This window comes from Mustela lutreola, chromosome 1, assembly GCF_030435805.1.
Source record: "Mustela lutreola isolate mMusLut2 chromosome 1, mMusLut2.pri, whole genome shotgun sequence".
NCBI classification, from domain to species: Eukaryota; Metazoa; Chordata; class Mammalia; order Carnivora; family Mustelidae; genus Mustela; species Mustela lutreola.
This window is the reverse complement of record NC_081290.1, coordinates 202,424,990-202,441,733: the sequence shown is the minus strand read 5'-3', so window position 1 is coordinate 202,441,733 and position 16,744 is coordinate 202,424,990. Positions and strand designations below refer to the sequence as shown.

At 42.0% G+C, this 16,744-nt stretch overlaps 1 protein-coding gene across 8 annotated transcripts in view; it reads right to left on the bottom strand.

The window, feature by feature from the left end:
• Positions 1–16,744, bottom strand: part of NTM (neurotrimin) — a 939,822-nt gene that overhangs the window by 104,423 nt on the left and 818,655 nt on the right. For all 8 annotated transcript variants that reach the window (XM_059185198.1, XM_059185255.1, XM_059185207.1 and 5 more), the window contains one exon: positions 11,469–11,594. In XM_059185198.1, the coding sequence (XP_059041181.1) occupies positions 11,469–11,594 (126 nt within the window). The remainder of the gene's footprint in view (positions 1–11,468; positions 11,595–16,744) is intronic.

The following is a 16,744-nucleotide window of genomic DNA, read 5'->3' as shown; positions in this document are numbered from 1 at the left end:
ATAAACTTAAACCATACAAAGTAATCTTAATAATTAACGACAAAATATGATTTTCCTGGAGGATTTTTTTTTTGCCACAACATTAAAAATCTTAATGTTGGTTATAAGTGAATATGGAAATAAAAATAATAAAACTAATATTTACTTAGTACACTAAATCTGAAACATCAGAAACTTTGACAACTGAAGGAGTATTTTGTTTAAAAAAAAAATGTAAAAATCCTGCCTGAAACACATGCTGATAATCTTTGTCTTTTATCCTAATGTTTCCCCAGTAATTACCATATACCACATCATAAGGTTTACATATCCATCAGCTTATTTTCTGTCTCTCCCACTAGAATATAAACTCTCTAAGGCCAGGATTTTGTCTGTTTTTTTTATTCAAATGTCTGCAATGCTTAGGACAGTCACCTAACAGACAGATGGTAGCTTCATAAGCAATTACTAAGGAATACGTGAATTCATATAAAAACAATCAAAATTGTTTTGCCAAGAAATTTTCCTAGGGGAAGTGGGGGAATTCATGCCACCTTCTCTGATTCAATCCTTTTCTGGAATGGTGGGTGACAAGAATAAATAAATTGATGAAGGGAGAAAGTCATTTGTTTCTCTCTACCATGCAGATGACTGGCCAAGTATCTTCAACCACAGTGACCCCAGTGAACCATTCAGTAGAGGGCAAAGCAGTGATGCAGGAAATTAGAGAAAGAGCACAAGGCCTCCTGGGTGCAGAACAATTAAACAGGAGGGGTCCTGAATCCATTATGGAGGAACTGATAAAGTCCAAAGTCATTCCTTTTAACTCTCTGTTAGAAGAGGGAAGAGGGATTTGTTTTTCAGGGCAAGAGGCGGGTGTGAGCAGAATCAGTCACTACTGGGGGAAGTGGCTAAGATGCCTCTCGTAGGGAACTAAGAACTGTAGCTTCCTGACCCCAAATTCAGAGGTGATGACCAAACTGACTGTGCAGTAACTCTTCGAGAACCTGTGTGGTCTAGCCAGGAAGGAGGCTGGAGGCGCCTTGATCTGAGAGGAACTACATTGGTATTCTGCTCATTCTTTCCCAACTGTCCTGGCTTCAGTAGTAAAAGCATTTTACACCACTAAGAAGATAAAGTATGCCAAATACCACAAGGACACGTAGGGAAACTGAATGGAGTCAGATGATGAAAAACATACCCTGGAATCCAGCAATTTCTTTTCATATCCAAAGCTGTTAAAGTGTAAAACAACCTAATAATAACAATCAAAGCAGAAGACATACCATTGTGTGAGCGAATGATAGTATTTAACATGAAAAAAAAAAAAATCATGTCAAAAAGCAGCTGCATCACTGCCACAGGTCCTGGTCCAGGTGGAAGGGGAAGGGTGAGAGAACATATAACTCAAAGAAGCTAACTCAGTGGGAGGAAAAGGACTCACCAAAGAACTGAGGCAAGATCAACCCTTCATGCTGGGGCCCTGTCCTTTGCTCAGAGGTATTCATGCAAAGATCCACTGAAAGGAGCCTCAGATCACTGGGGAGGATGGATTTCCAAGGCCAAACACAATACCCCAGCTGGAGTCCTGTGTCTGAACAAGGGTTTGGGTCATTTTTCAAGGAGTCTGTGAAAAAGTGGACAAGCCAAGGGCCATAGCCCTGGGCTGGCAGGAAGTCTAAAACCAGACTGTAGACATGTCTCAGAAGATCCAGAAGAAGGAATGGGTCAGAAATCAGGCAGGAAATCAATACACATTAAAAATAAGGATCTTAGAGTCAAAAAGACTTGGATTTGAATTTCACCTTGGCCATTTCGTATTTGTGGGGAAAATATCCTCTCAAATCTCCATTTCTTTATCACTAAAATGAAAATAATGTCCACTTATTAGGGCATTTGTAAGAATTAAATCAAATAAAGCATGTAAAGCTTTATTTGTAGTTGTCCAACACAAGGCAACTACTACAGAGTAGTAGTTTTTAAACTCAAGTGTGATCACAGTCTCCTGGGGGATTTGCTAATGTGCAGACTTCTGGGTCCCACCTTAGTTCTGGGGTATAAGCCAGGTGATGCTAATGTTGCTAGTGCAGGCACCAGCCTTTGAGAATGGCCCTATATAGCAACGGTGAAGCATGCATGCTCTGGAGGCTTGCTGGGGGCTGCATGCCAGCAATGCACCTTGGAGCATTGTGTCACTGTGTGACATCGACCCATTAGAATGACCTCTCTAAGCCTCCCTCTCTCACTGGTAATACATCTTAATCATGGGGCATGTTCCACTCTGCTGTTGTGAATAATCCGTACTGCCATGTGTAAATGTTCAGAAGAGGACCTGGGAGATTTTTAAGCGTCCATAAACCATTATTGTTAACTTTGGATAACTGGGACTCTAGTTATAATTTAGACTCTAGCAGAAAAGCAGTCACATCAGATCAAGCCAAGATTCAGGATCCAAAAGCTGGTATAAAGTTAGAACTGCACACTGAAGTTCCGGTGATAAGACTATGTAGAAACAAAACTTTCTTCAGGCTGGCATGGCAATTCTTGGTGGATCCTTGACAAGGGATACCAAGGGCTGGTCTATAGGGATGTGGTCTATAGGGGTGTGATGGCAAGGAGATCACTGTGGTTGTGGTAGGTGGTGAAGCCCTGCTGAAACACTTCTCATACTCCAAGTAGAGTTGCCTACCATAGGTACTCATCAGAAATGGGGTATGCTGGCCTGGAGGGACTGCCATTTTAAGAAGCCCTTTGCTGCTGACTCAGCCAGGGCTGGTTAGCATCTGTGGGGCAGATGATACAATCCTCTTGCTTTTATGTTTCCTTTTTTGTTCTATCAAAACAATTCTGCATAGTAACGGTCACCAAGTACCAGCATAAATAGCTTGACTCAGGAGAGTGTGGGGAAAGATGCTGTTAGCAGTGTCTGAATTCAGCAGACGTCTGATTCTACAACATTTTTCAAGGGTTTTAAAATAATTGGGTAAAACCGCAAACAATGTCTGTGGTATGCACTCCTGCCCTTGGTTTCTAGACAGAGGCTTGATTTCATATGTTCTCAATCCAGGCACATTGAACTCATTAATTTCCCTACTAGTCTTTTTATGATTCTTCTCTTCTTTGAAGTAGGAAGCTGCACAGCTATAATATTGCTTTAAACCAGATCATAAATTTTAAACTTATGAAAATGCTTATTGACATTGGCAAATTTTACCCTAACTGTATCCATCTCGCTGTAATTTTACAGTTAAAGAGAATTACAGAGTTAAACAGTCATCTATAAATGCCTTCCTTGGCTTTCTTCTTTCCTACCTTGGTATGTGTGTCTGTGTTTAAACCATTTGCTTAACAAATTTCTGGATCACTTTGCCCCAGACTTGAAGTTGTGCTATTGGTTTATCTTTATCATAATAAATCGCTTTTTGTGTATAGGCTGGGCCTAATACCGTATGCTCTGCTGCTACTCTAGACAGGAGATCTGCCACTTTCAATTATGATGCAATTTTTTTTTTTTCTTCCACCATCAATGACCACTGTAATATCTTTGCAATAGCAATTACTTGGTTCTCCTGGGATAGCTACTTGGGGGTACTCTGGGAATTTTAATCAAGCACCTATGTTAATTACAAAATGGTGGGGGGTGTGAGGGAGGTGCTGATTAAGCACCTTTGAATATCTATCCATTCAGGCAATTGACTGAGCCTCGGCTTTTGTAAGGATTCAACCTTTTCAAAGAAAAGAATTTTAATTTCCTCCCCTTTTGTTCTTGTCTCATAGATGGGAGGGAGAGAAGGCTCCTCCTAGGACTTTGAAGTCCACATCATTGGGCTCCTACTATGTGTCCTTATGGATGGGGCGCTTGGCACTGATGAACACACTCAATCCTCAGTCCATCCATGTTAGAAAGGTTTTATTATCTCTGTCTTACAGATGAAGTCTTAGGCTCAGTCCTGGGGGTGGACCAGTGGGGAGAATATTTTTTTATAAAGTCCTTGGACTGGTTTGGGGAATATGATAGACAGTAAAGGGAGGCATGAAGAGTCAAAGCTGCTCTATCTTACCCTTTACTTACTAAATTTGATTTGTTTTCAATTCTGGGCCCCAAATACTTAATTTTAAAAAGGGGATGAAACATACTATATCCATAGATTGGATACTTCTTTGTTCAACAATCACAAGGCCTGCAAACATCTGATCCTGTATGGGGCACTGAAGATAGAATAAAACAACAGAACTGTTCCTGTTCTCCCTGATCCTTAGAAAAGGGGATCAGGGAGCCTATGAGTTGCAGTAAGAATTGCCATCATGAGAAACATGTGCAAAGTGCTGTGGGACCTCAAAAAAAGGGGTGACTCAATTTGTCTGAAGAAAGTCACCAGAGGGTTTCAGACTGGTGATTTTTGAGCATGGTCTTAAAACAAGAGTAGAACTCTATCCAAAAGATGCAAGGTCAAATAAATAAATAAATAAATAAGGTGCAAGGAGATATCTAGTGAGACCAGATGGTATGTGCAAAAGTAAGGACAACTATGTGGTAAATATGAAGTTGTGAATGTGATTGCAGTGCGTGGGGCAAATGGGGTCCAGAACAAAATAATGAAAACTCTCAAGGCCATGCCAAGAAGCAAGAACAAAATTAATAAAGAAAAGTCTCATCTGGAAGATTCATCACTACCTTGGTGTGACCTCGCAGGTGAGTAGTGCAGGGAACGTTACATCCACCTGGACCTGCTTTCAAGGCCCATCTCTCACAGACAGATAGTCACCTTCTATCAGACAGCCTCTACCCATGCAGATGGAGCCATGAGAGTAGCCAACCTCAAAGAATGGCCAGACATTCTAAACAGTCTGACGCAGTAAACTGGAGCTGGAAAATTCACACCTGCCCTCAGGAAGCAGAAAAATATAGGAAACATACTGGCCATTTCCCAAACCCACCTCTAGGATGAAGGAACAGAGAAACAAAACAAAACAAAACAAAACTCCTTCTCTTAACTGTGTCTCTTAGATTCTCAAACTCCCTTGGAAGACAAGCAAGCAGCTGGTAGCTCAGCATGCTCCCTGGGCAGGGAGCCTGCCCTGGAAAGTAACAAAAAGACACAGATCCCAAGGCTTCCTTTTTCCCCTCAGGTCCATCTTTCTTTGGAACTTAGGCTACTTGCCTCCTGGCTTCATAGCATGGGAGGCCATGACTGGAGAGTTAATTTAGTCACTGTGTCCCCCTTGGCTTACTGCAGAAAAGATTTATGGCCTGTATCGATTAACTACAGGGCAACTAGACCAAAATGAGAGTCTGAGATGTCCGGAGTTGGCATAGAAACCTTTTCTATACATCTTTTTCTTTCTTTCTTTGTGTGCATATGTGCATGTGGGCTTTTTGGTTCTCTCCTGCTGGGTGGTAACCATCTGTGGGTAAGGAGATGCCTTTAGTTCCATTTTGTCCTCCTTCCCTCCCATCCCTGGCTCCTCTTTGCTAAAGAACTTTTTCTTGTCTGCCATCCTAATGATCTCTGGGCCACATGGGGCCCCTGATGTTGGCGCTGACAGGCTGCTCATTAGTGCCAGGGTGCTGCAGTCAGCCGATGGCATGCCACAGTTCTGCTCCTGACATTTTTTCACGGAGCTGTCACTGGAGTCATGGTGCCTGCCAGCTCTGGTTGAACTCATGCTGTGATACCTCCAGTGCCAATTAGTGATTTAGTGTCCTGCTTGGCTGGGGAGGACAAATCCTGAAAAATGGGAAATAGGTGGGTGTGGCAGGGAGGCACAGAGGGAAAGACTCAGGGCATTGGCAAGGAGAAGAGTTTCCATCCAAGGGTCACTTTGTCCTCACCACCTTGGTGAGTCTTTTGGTGCCTTTGAAAACTATGAGAAACAAGACCCAGAAAAACCAACTGCTCCCTGGGGCTCTTCAAGTAGAGCAGGAGAGCTGGGATAGGAAGGGAAGAGATTTGGCACCTGAGGAATGTTACTTAGTCCTACAGGTATGGGTCCACAGCACGCTGTGGAAAGAGATGGGTTCCTTAATAAGGGCTGGGTTTGGAACCTAATGGACATGTGGCCCTGCTCTAATTCTGCCCCCCAAAGTCTTTAGATAGCCCCAGAAAAATACAATCAATCTTGTTCCCACTTCAGTTCTCATACTACGGGGGGCGGGGAGGGGGGAGGCAGAAATAATTTTTCAACTAATGTTTCTCTTTTTTTGTACCAAGTTTTCTATATTTATTTTTTTAACCCAGGGGGAGCACTGAGGGTTTAGGTGCAATTAGGGTTGGGAAAAGTAAAACACCAAAAGGTTCAAGAGACCCAGAAAGGCTAGATGAAGGAGAGGTAAGAGAAACACACACATCGGGAGAGTGACTGAGAGGGAGTGTGGGGGATAGAAGGAAGCTCAGAGAAGACCCACTTTCAAAGTCACTTGTGAGCCTTCTCAACTTTTTCAAAAAAGTACTTGAAAAGGAGTCTCTCCTTCAAGGAGAAGCCAAGCTCTGCCACAGCAGGCCCCCTAGTAGGGGAACTTCAGGAAAGGCTTTAGAATCCTGTGAAGACCAGAGAAAATGTCCTGGAGACTTCCCAGTAAACTTTCAGCAGGAAACACACAGGTCTCAACAGCAACATCAAAGTGGAAGAGAATTCCTCAAGGATCAGAATGAGTCTTTGAACCAAGAGAACAGGCTTGCCTCTCTGGGGCACTGGCAAAGGTAAATGCTCATTCACTGAATCAAAAAATACTTCTTTGACACTTTCTAGGTGCTGGGCATTGTGCTAGAAAGTGAAGAAGCAAAGTGAGATGTAGTCCCTCAGAGACATTCGTGTCAAAGAACTCATGGATTAGAAATCAGGACATCTATAACAGCTCGCTGGATCTTGCTAAGCCCTCAACCAATATCTGGGTACAAAGTATTCTTTCATCAGCCTTGGTGAGGTTTTTATTTTCCGTGTTTTGTTTGATGAGAGAGAGGAGGAAGTCAGTGAGTGCACTCATGAGGGCACCTCCATAAGGAAGCTCAGTGATCCTTAATTCCATATGAATAGAAGAACCTGCATATTCATTCCTTCCCCTGAGTTTCAGGGTTGTGGCAAGATGGGAAGCTCAATCTCCTCTCTAAAGCCCTTACAGTGCAACAGCAACTGGAAACATAAAAATTGGGCTTTGAGAATACTTTTCCATGAAGAGAGAGGTCCTAAAAAGCACCTTTTAGGATACCCTGAAAGAAATAGTATTTCTCTTTATTTAGGGAAGACTCAGAAGAATAGAGGACATTAAAAGTATTCTTTTGGACAAAGGAACACTAGAGCTTGGGGTTGTGTGAAAATAAATTCTTGCATGTCTAGATGAGGACAAAAAGATAAGGCTCAGAGCCATGAATGGGGAATGTGTCTAGAGGAAACAGGGACCCCTGATGCCATTTGGACCCCTGCAGGAGGATGCCGGTACTTATACAGAATTTGGCAAAAGGCCAATCAAACATTTGTGCAGATCCAGGTGGAATTTCCATGTGAGACAGGGAGATGAGGGCACTTCTTTCTGAAATGACCAAGGCCCAAGAAGGTGGAAGAAATACCTGCACACTCCAGAAAAGCTGTGTAGTGGGAGAGCAGGTATCCTTATAAAACTCATGCACTTTCATCTTGACCTGTTAAAGGTGGTAGGTTCATGAGAGGAACTAGAAGACAAATTGCCAATAATAAAAGAAAACTATCTTCCATGATCAATAGTAGCATGGAATTGTGACTTGGGATGCCACCTTGAATATGGACAGTTGACACTGGATAGGGATGACTGACATTTCTTCATCCGATGTAAAGTGCTAGGCAGATGGTTTCATGGACAAGGTCCCTCCACCCTCCAGATATCACACCTAAGTGGCGGTGTATCAAAATGTATGGGCCATTACTAAAATGGTGGTTAAGACCCCTATTCTCCTTTTTTATGTAAGAGGTGGTCAAGGCTAGAAATACATATTCTAAAGAAGTTTATATAATTTTTTTTTTTTTTTTTTGCAAACAGCACCATATGAGTTATGATGGAAGAAACTAGGATTTCTCAGGAATGTACAAAACAAACAGATCAGTCTGGAGGGAGAAAATGCATTGACGCCATCAGTGTTACCAATGTGGTTAGCCTTCATCAGTGATCCATTCGGGGATTATAATGGTTATGTCTGTGAGAATGGTCCAGATTGAAGTATGATCCATCCGCACAGAATGGGACAAAATATGACAACATCTCCCAGCCTCTGGAGACTTTACTAAGATGTGTCATATCTTTTTTTCCCCAAAGAATCCCAAGATTGCCCCAACTTATTTAAAAGAAGTACCCTTTTAGAAATATTTAGTGGGGAAAGATGAAGTTCTGACTGCTAAGGGTCTCCAGTTTCAGTTCAGATCTGGCAGCAGCCCAATGACACCTCTGATCTCCAAATAATCAGTCACAGAGAAAACGGCCCGCTGGTGAGTTCGAAGTGATTAGTTACTGCTTGGAGTGTCTCATCAGTTTGAATCTGGGATAGCTAATCTGGATCAGGGATCTGGAAAAGGCTCTTCATCTAAATTACTCTGATCCACAGGTAGATTCTGATTATCCTGCTCCTCTCCTCTTGATCCATCTTCTGTTTCCATAGCAGCCAAAACCCCAGTAAAATGGAAGCATCTGGCAGAGAGGCTCGGGTAAAGTCCCCGGGGGAAACGAGTTTGCTGGATGGCCCACAAAGGGGGAAAAGGACTCTAAGGTGTGCCAGTGTGAACTTCAGCAAGATAAAAGGAAGAGGGCTCCAATGCCAGAGGAGAGACAGAAGTAATTGTGAGAAGAAAGAGTGGGAGCCAGGGGACAGGAAGAAAAGGAAATGTGGAAAGAAAGAAAATTAATGCACAAATGTTTAGGACGCTGGGAGAGAAAGGGAAAGTAAAGAACACAAAGACAAAGTATGAAAGGGGAAGACAAAATGAGAAGTTGTACAGAGGAGAAGAGGGAAAAAAGAAGTCGGAAAAGGACAAAGAGCTGAAGAGCCAGAAGAGAAAGAGAAGATACCAGACAGAGACCAAGAGAGACCTGCACGAGGGTAGGGCCTAGTGCCTCTTGAAGTAAGGCAAAGTGGGTTTACCTGGGATGGTGAATGTTCTGCAGATTCTAAAGGCACAGGCTGCCTTGGAATCCAATAGCAGTGGGAACTCAGCATTAAGCAGTGATGAATGGTGTGTACCGCGGACTAAGAATGTCTGACCATTTCAATGACCCCTCCTTTCGATGTGCCCTAGGGCCATGTCCTTTTGTGGATGGTCCTGTGCACAGCAGAAGCCTCCTCCCAGATTTTGGGCCAGTCCATTTTAAGGCCACTCTAAATCGAGAGAATTGCAGACATGCAGGTACTCTCTCTGATCCCTCTGCTCACAGTGGTGGCATCAGAAATGGTGATATGGGATAGCTCCCAGCAATTCAGGCCAAGCACACTGAAAATTTCATGTCTTCTCTGAGAAGCTCCATCAGGGCAAATCTGTCACTATCTGCGAGAGGGAATTAGGTATTAGGGCCCATTCATAGCCCTAAACAGATAATTGGATAAGGAAGATGTGGTCCATATACACTATGGAGTATTATGCCTCTATCAGAAAGGATGAATACCCAACTTTTATAGCAACATGGACAGGATTGGAAGAGATTATGCTGAGTGAAATAAGTCAAGCAGAGAGAGTCAATTATCATATGGTTTCACTTATTTGTGGAGCATAACAAATATCATGGAGGACATGGGGAGATGGAGAGGAGAAGGGAGCTGAGGGAAATTGGAAGGGGAGGTGAACCATGAGAGACTATGGACTCTGTAAAACAATCTGAGGGTTTTGAAGGGGCCGGGGGTGGGAGGTTGGGGGAACAAGGTTTTGGGTATTAGGGAGGGCACGTATTGCATGGAGCACTGGGTGTGGTGCAAAAACAATGAATACTGTTATGCTGAAAAGAAAACAAAAAAGATGCAAACGGAGTGGACACTGTGATGCTCTGCCACTTTCAGAAGGGAGGTAGTGGGATGCCTGTCCCAGGAGATCATGTGCTGCTGGTGAGTAGAACTTGGGTGCCACCACTTGTGCATACTGTCCCACTTAAAGACTCCTGGCCCCAGGCTACTGTCCTTCAGGTGACAGTCCAGATTCCATGACGGAATGCTCTGCTGGTGTAAAAGAACACCCTCTCACCTCAACATTGCTAAAAGGCAAAGCTAGCTCTAGAACTCTCCACAGTGTCTGCTGAGTAATTGCACAGGTCTTCATGCAACTCAGCTTCTCCCTTGGCCCAATCCTCCTTCCTTCCCTTCCCTTTCACAGGAGTTGATCTCAAGAGCTCACAAATAAACTTCTTGCACACCAATCACATTCTCAGGGTCTGTTTTTGGGGCCCCAACCTACAACACTAAGCAGATATCTACTACTATGATTTCCTTAGAATCCTTAAACCTGCAGCAACACAGACATTTATGCATACATGCAAACACACACACACACACACACACACACACACACACACACACACACACAAATATAGTTTACATTAACCAGCAATAAGCACTGGAATGAAGCATCTGCTCAAATGTCACCTTTTCAAAGGCCTTCCCCAACCAAACCTCTGGTTCTTTAGTCAATGTAAACTGCTCTATCTTCTCATCCTTTTCCATACCTGTTTTACTGTATATTCATTTTTTTTTTGTCACTTATCTCCTGAGATGTAAGCTCATGAGAACAGAAACTTGTATGTTTTGTTTTATTGCTACATCCTCAGTGCTCAGAAGTGCCTGGACTATTACAAGCACTCAGTACATATTTAAAAACAAATGCAATAATTTAATGCACCTTGCATAAAAGCTTAATGATAAATGACATCTCTCCTTAAATTTTAAAGTTTTAACGTTCAATCCATGAAAACACAAAACAACACTAAGTCTGGTCTACAAAACACCTAGACATTTAGACAAAGCAACATTTTCAATTTAGTCACACATTGTCCTATATTTGTTATCTGGAATTAATCAGAGTGAAACAACAACAGAACCACAAAACAGTTAATGGGCTAGGGACCAGATATTTGTCAACACTGAAGAAACAGACTTGGACATTTTCCCTTCAGGACTATGGCCATTCAACACTTTCATTCATCATTGTGTGTTTGTGTTTTCAGTATCTTACAACAACCACCTGAACAATGCCAGCTTTGCTGATTGTTGTATCAGCAAAGTGGACCAGTGGAGTTCACCCAGAACATCTTACCACCATTTCACCCAGAAACAAGTGGGATTAATTTCCCCAGAATTTGAGAGATACTCAAATACAATTTCTGAAGTCTTAAAGATATATTCTTGTCTTACAGAGAACACCGACATTTTCTGCAGAGGCATAAGTACATTGTTACCAGATATCAAAAACGTAGGATCCTTTGGACAAAGTCACGCGTGCCAAGACCTCCTAGCCATGACCAACAATTCTTCCATTTCCTCTCTTACCTTTTGGGGAAATGTGTCTCCAGGTAACTGTAGGCTCTGGTCTACCCGTTGCTATGCAGGTGAGGCTGATATTGTTCCCTTCATTAATGGAGATATCTGAAGATATCTCCACAATTTTGGGAGATACTGTGGAAACAAAACAGAAAGAAGGAAAATAAAAATCTTGTTAAAACATTCTTTTGTTATCTTATAATGATAGTTGGCAGAAAAACGCAGGGGCTGAAATATCGGGGCTATAGGAGTAAATGATGAAAAATTAGGGGAATTACCTTAAACGTGAAAGAAATATCTTACCTTGAATTTAACTTCTATTTCCTCCCATTTAAGCACCGAGTCTGGGAGTCTGAATGGGAATGGATTCCACTGCAATACTGCAAGAACTGTTCTCCTAGCCTCCACCCGCTTCCTTCTCCACTCTCACCCCCACCCACCTCCGACAGACATCCACGAGTCATTCTCCACGCTGCATTCCGAATCCTCTTTATATAACTCAATTCTGATTTTATCCTGTCTCTGCCTAAACACCTCCAGTTGCTCCCTGTCGCCTACCTGAAAATATTCAAGCTTCTCAGACCCGCACACTGGGTCATTCAGAATCAAGGAGCATTCTGTGTTTCCACTGACATTCCCGGTCATCCTCCCTTTCCTTCCCCTCCTTGTTATCCCTGACCTACCACGTCCTTCCAGGCCGTCACACATTCAGAATCTATATTGTTCTTTATGTCCTTCTCTCAAAACTTCTAGTCATCCTTTCAGGCCCAAATCAGGTGCTATGTTGTTTCAGCTTTCCCTACCCCTACTCCTCTTTGTCCTCCGCAAATTTAAGTTACTGCTGCTCCTCATCTGTGTTCCCAGAGTACATGACACATACCTGATGTGGAGTCAGAGGGCACATCAGTTAGTCGTAACACACTTGGTCTCTTTTCCTTCTGCACCCTAACTTAATCCCCCAAGGAGAGGAGGGATTTATCTAATTGGTAAAATTGGGAGCAGGACCCAGTCTTCTGTTTTGGGAACAGGTTTCTCTTAGGAACCTATATCCTGTTGTGGTTCTCATACCTGCTTCACAGGAACAGCCTCCTCCAGGGACCTGTAGAGACCACAACACAGCCAGCACTTGCCCATGTGCACCTGTTTCTTTCTGGGGATCCAAATTAGAAGCTTATTGTTGAAGCTTGTTGTTGCTGCACATCTAAGCCTAATTCTCTGTTACCATCTTTACCCCCAGTGAATGTGATATTCAGTTCAAGTATGACTGCTCATTTGTCTTATCTGCCAATTGGTTTATAAAGCAAGGCTGTCATTTATTGAGCTCCCAGACTCTAATTCTTGGCACTTATCCTACTATGTTTTGGTTATTTGCTTAGCATCTCTCATCCACTAACCAAGAACATTTTGACAGCCTAAGTCATGATGTACTCATATTTATAGCTGCAGCAAAAGCCTAACAAGTATTTATAGAATGTAATTATAACGGTATTCAAGGGAACCGCCTTTCTGACCTGCTACATGTGTATAACAACATTGGGACTGGATCACTAATGCTTACCAGTTCAACCCACTGACACTAGTTTTGGCACCTTAGTTCTTTACAAATTAAGTGATCCCTCCATCCAGCTCACTTACGGTTCTTTATATGAGGTCCTTCCCTTGAATAAGTCCCTTTTTGAGCCATCAGATTGTGCAATTCAAAGACACATCATCTACCCAGTATACAATGCTAGCGGTCCTGCTGGAGATCCCAGGAAACATTGACCTTGTTCCCTGTCCCAAGGCCAGAGGATGACCCTCATGTGGAAGTCAAATTGATTGGAAATTTCTGTGATGAATTTCTTCTGTTTGGACTTCTAATTGTGTTGGGGTTTCTTCTCCATGAAAGGGGGTTATCATGGCAGTATCTTCTTCTGGTTTTTGTTCCTTTCTTCCTTCTTGCATTTTGTCTCTCACCCCTTTCCGACACTCCTGCCAACTGGGAACCCTCACTAAGAAGCATGCATTACACTTTTGGTTCCTAATCACCAGGCCCTTGCTGCTGATTTTGGTCACTTAAAGACTTTTCTCTTCAACTATGTATACCTATTGGAATTGCTCAAGGTCCAACTGAGTAACCACCCCTTCCATAACATCTTCCAGATATCTCTAAATAGATGTGACCTCTCTTTCCTGGGGATCCCATAGCCTCTTCCAAGGAATTTAAAATAAACTTGTTTATATTACCCCAGTATCATCTTTCTTCTATGCTATAAGATATCTGAATATAACTATAGACCAAGAGCCTTACTCTTCTTTTTATTTTCTGCTATCATGAATAGGGTGTCTTGCATAAAGAAAATACCAATTAATCATTTTTAGATTAAATCCATATTGAGCTTCAGAGATTGAGGCAGTGTGTGTATATGTGTGTATGTGCGTCTGTGTGTGTTTGCCCATATCCCTGCACTCTCACAACTAATTGGTAGGAGAGTCAATGTGGCGAGGGCTGGGGAATGACCATTGGTTCTATGATCCAGGACCTCTAAGATATAACATTGCAAATTTTACAGCTGTACCATTTTATAAAGACTAGCTTGAATCTTCCAGGACAGAAATATAATTGATGAGTTAATGACTGAACACTTGATTTGCTGACTGTCTGAAGAATCCAAATTTCTAAATGCTCTCAGTCTTAAAATCACTTAAACTTGATGTATTTTATTTGCAGTTTTAACTGGAACATTAAATATCATTTCTTGCACCACCACTCCCCCAACCCATACATTTGCCTGGCCCTTGCTCCCGCCCATCGCTGGCACCCATAGAGCTTTGCTTGCTTCCTGGAGGACAGGCTGCTTGCATAATGACCGTGCTGGCCTTGCAGACGTTGCTTCGACTGCACAGGTAAGTAATTTATTGATCTGTAAAGCACTCCGAGATGCTCTGCAAGGGATTATGTCACGCCAACGCCATGCAATAAAATAAAAAATGATGGACTTTGTGAACACAGGGTGATTTAGGGTTTGTAGTTGGAAGTGTGCTTAAAGTACATTTTAAGTGGAAATCAGGCGGGGTAATGAATTACTCTTGCTTTGGAAGGGCTTACTGGAGTTCATTTTCCTGGCTTCTTACATGATAGCTAATCTGCTAATCATACACTAGAGAACAATGGACAGTCCCCAAGTAGAATAGAAGGTGTTTTGGGCCAAAGCTGTCAGCACAGTAAGTATATTAAATGAGACAATCACACCTCATGCTTGGAAGAATCATCTAGAATTGTCTCCCTCCACTAACAATTGGAAAGCATCCAACTTATGAAGTAGAAGTTGAAGAAATGTTCACCGTCCTTCCAATCCTTCACAGGAGTCCAGCTCAAAGGTGGCAAATGGTTCCAGCGGAGTTTGAAAGGCAGACCATTCATGGCATCGAGCTGAGGTGGTTTGGCCAGAGTTACAATCCCAGTTATCAGAACAAAATTGGCATAGTGCCTAAGATGCTGGGGGATTTAGAGTATCATTTTCTAGGTGGCAAGTGCTAGCATACTGTCAGTATTTAAAATTAAATTGAATTGATAAGGATGTACTATGGCCTTAGCTAATTCATGTTCATAAGAAAGTTCTGGCCAACTAAGATAGAGCTATTTATATATTTGTATTGTTTCCATGGATACATTCTGCATCTTACCTCTTTTCTTTATGCAGGCTGTTTGAAATATATTAGGACTGCTTTGTCTTCCTTCCTTCCCTCTTCCCTTCCCATCCCTTCCTTCATCAATATTCATTAATCACTTCCATATACTAGCATCATGCTTAGCGCTAAGAACTCAACACTAAAAAAAACATAGCCCTTGTCCTCAAGGAGTTTGCAGTGTAGAAATGTAAAAATAGATCCCACAAGTATATCCCCTTAGGGCACATGGGTGGCTCAGTTGTTTATGCGTCTGCCTTCAGCTCAAGTCATTATCTCAGGGTCCTGGGATTTAGTCTTGCATCACTCATGGTGGTGGTGGGGGATGTTCCTTCTCAGCAAGGACACTGTTTCTCTCTCTGCCTCTCACTCTGCTCATGCTTATGCTCTCTCTCTCTCACACAAAAGTAAATTAAAAAAAATCTTTTAAAAAAGTATCATCAGGGACTATGGACTCTGAAAAATAATCTGAGGGGTTTGAAGTGGTGGGGGGTGGGAGGTTGGGGTAAGAGGTGGTGGGTATTATAGAGGGCACGGATTGCATGGAGCAGTGGGTTTGGTGAAAAAATAATGAATACTGTTATGCTGAAAATAAATAAATAAAAAGTATATCCTCTTAATATCCCCTTAAGGCATTGTGACATAGAGGAATAGATTTGATGTTGAGGGAATACAGGGGATAGATACCTAAGCCAGCCTAGAGGCCAATGTCATGGAAGATTTTTGGATGTATGACACCCAAACTAAGCTCAAGAAAATAAATATAGGTGATGACAAAAATACTCTAAAATTAGATTTTGTTGATGGTTGCATAACAAATGTACTAAAGTTACTGAATTATACACTTTAGTGAATTGAGAACTATATTTCAATAAATTTGTATTTAAAAAAAAAGAAAATAAATATAGATGTAGTGAAAAGAAGGATCACATGTACCCCAATGTTCATAGCAGCAATATCCACAATGGCCAAACTGTGGGAAGAGCTGAGATGCCTTTTAAATTGATAAAGAAGATGTGGTCTATATACACAATGGAATATTTCTCAGCCATCAGAAAGGATGAATATCTAACTTTTGCATCAAATAGATGAAACGGGAGTAGTTTAGGCTGTGAAATAAGTCAAGCAGAGAAAGAAAGTTATATGATTTCACTTATTGATGGAACATAAGGAATGGCATGGAGGACAGTAGGAGAAGGAAGGGAAAAATTAAGGGGAGAAATCAGGGAGAGAAACGAACCATGAGAGACTATGGACACTGAGAAACAAACTGAGGGTTTTAGAGGGAAGATGGGAGGGGGGTTGAGTTAGCCTGGTGATGGGTATTAAGGAAGGCATGGATTGCATGGAGCACTGGGTGTTATACACAGACAATGAATCATGGAACACTGCATCAAAACCTAATGATGTACTATATGGTGACTAACATGACATAATACAAAAAAACAAAAAAAAAAGTTCCAAGAGATGCCTAATCAGTTAAAAAATTAAATAAAGAAATAAGAAAAGGAAAAGCAGAAGAAAAATAAAAGTGAACCTGAAGAAGGAAGAAATTGTAGGCAAAGGAGACAATACAAGAAGAATCCTATCATGAAGAGTTTTTGTGGCCAGGCATA